The sequence below is a fragment of the Vicia villosa genome, linkage group LG6, assembly GCF_029867415.1.
Source record: "Vicia villosa cultivar HV-30 ecotype Madison, WI linkage group LG6, Vvil1.0, whole genome shotgun sequence".
Classification (NCBI taxonomy): domain Eukaryota; kingdom Viridiplantae; phylum Streptophyta; class Magnoliopsida; order Fabales; family Fabaceae; genus Vicia; species Vicia villosa.
Genome location: NC_081185.1, coordinates 84,064,016 through 84,065,774, shown reverse-complemented (window position 1 = coordinate 84,065,774; position 1,759 = coordinate 84,064,016). Strand labels below are relative to the sequence as shown.

Sequence of the window (1,759 nt, the reverse complement as noted above, 5' to 3'; positions counted from 1 at the left end):
CATGATTGCAGGTTCTACTCGTGGGATGATCCATTCCTATACAAGAAGGGACTCGATGGCTTGATCAGGAGATGTATACCCAAGGAGGAACAAAGGGATGTGCTAAAAGCATGCCATGACTCCGAATATGGAGGACATTTCAGTGGTGATAGAACGGCTGCAAAGGTCCTACAATCTGGTTTGTATTGGCCCACACTATTCAAAGACGCTCAAGGCATTGTGAAAGAATGTGACAGGTGTCAAAGAACAGGGAACATCTCAAAAAGAAACCAGATGCCGCAGAAGGGTATACTTGAAGTGGAATTGTTCGATGTGTGGGGGATCGATTTCATGGGACCTTTTCCACCATCTTTTGGAAAGAACTACATCATTGTAGCTGTTGACTACGTCTCCAAGTGGGTTGAAGCAGTAGCTCTACCCACAAATGATGCGAGGGTGGTAGTAAATTTCCTCAAAACCAATATTTTCTCAAGATTTGGGGTTCCCAGAGAACTCATAAGCGATGAAGGCACCCATTTCTTAAACAAGTTGATGGAGAATCTGTTGAAAATGTACAATGTGAAGCACGAGATTGCCACTGCATACCATCCTTAGACCAGTGGTCAGGTGGAGGTTTCGAACAGGCAAATCAAGCAAATTCTCGAAAAGACTGTTAGTGCTTCGAGAAAGGATTGGTCTTTGAAACTTGAAGATGCACTATGGGCGTACAGAACAACATTCAAAACCCCCATTGGTATGTCCCCGTATCAACTAGTTTATGGTAAGGCGTGTCATCTCCCTCTTGAACTTGAGCACAAAGCATTTTGGGCTACCAAATACTTGAACTATGATCTGGCAAAAGCACGTGAGTTACGGATTCTTCAACTCCACGAGCTAGAAGAATTCCGTGATCAAGCCTATGAGAATGCTAAAGTCTATAAAGAGCGGACCCGAAAATGGCATGATCAAAGAATAAAACAGAAAGTATTATGGGAAGGCCAGTTAGTGCTTCTATTCAACTCCAAGCTTAAAGTTTTTCCTGGGAAATTGAAATCCCGGTGGTCTGGTCCGTTTGTGGTACAAACGGTATTCCCTCATGGTGCGGTGGAAATTAAAAATCCAAACAATGGAGATGTATTCAAGGTGAATGGACAACGGTTGAAGCCCTACTATACTGGAGTAGGAGCAGGAGTGATCGATCATTTGTGTCTCACCGGATGAGGTGTAGACCGTCGAGCCATGCGACGTTAAACGAAGCGCTTCGTGGGAGGCAACCCACGCTCGTTTTTTCTAACGTTTTTTCTTTTATGTTGTTCTATTTTGTGTTATTTTAGGTGGTCAAGTTTGGATCGGTAGGTGCAACTCAAGTCAAAAAGCACGAAGATTATTCGCTTTTGGTGCATAGAAAATAATCAACACGGGTGCCCGTGTGCAGAGACACGGCCCGTGTTGTGTGAGAACGCAGAAAAAAAAGTGGAATTGAAGCTACAGCACCAGCAACACGGGCGCCCGTGTGCAGCAACACGGCCCGTGTTGCCCCTCAGCACCCTTCCTTTTAACAAGCAGAACATTCACACGGGTGACCGTGTGCAGTCACACGGACCGTGTTCTTTGTGCGGGGGCAGAATTTTGAAATTTTTCTCCTTCATTCCACTCATTCTCCCACTTCTCACTCTCTTCCTGCATGAAAACCTAGCCTCCACCTTCACAAATCCCACTCTACAACCATCAACCACTCACTTAAACACTATAGTGCTTTCACGAAAGTTGCTCTATTCTC

At 44.9% G+C, this 1,759-nt stretch overlaps 1 protein-coding gene across 1 annotated transcript; it reads left to right on the top strand.

Moving 5' to 3' along the window:
- Window positions 1-735: 735 nt before the first annotated feature.
- Window positions 736-1,200, top strand: LOC131614018 (uncharacterized). The gene has a single exon (XM_058885648.1). The coding sequence runs from the start codon at window positions 736-738 to the stop codon at window positions 1,198-1,200; it is 465 nt and encodes a 154-aa protein (XP_058741631.1).
- The last annotated feature ends 559 nt before the right edge of the window (window positions 1,201-1,759 follow it).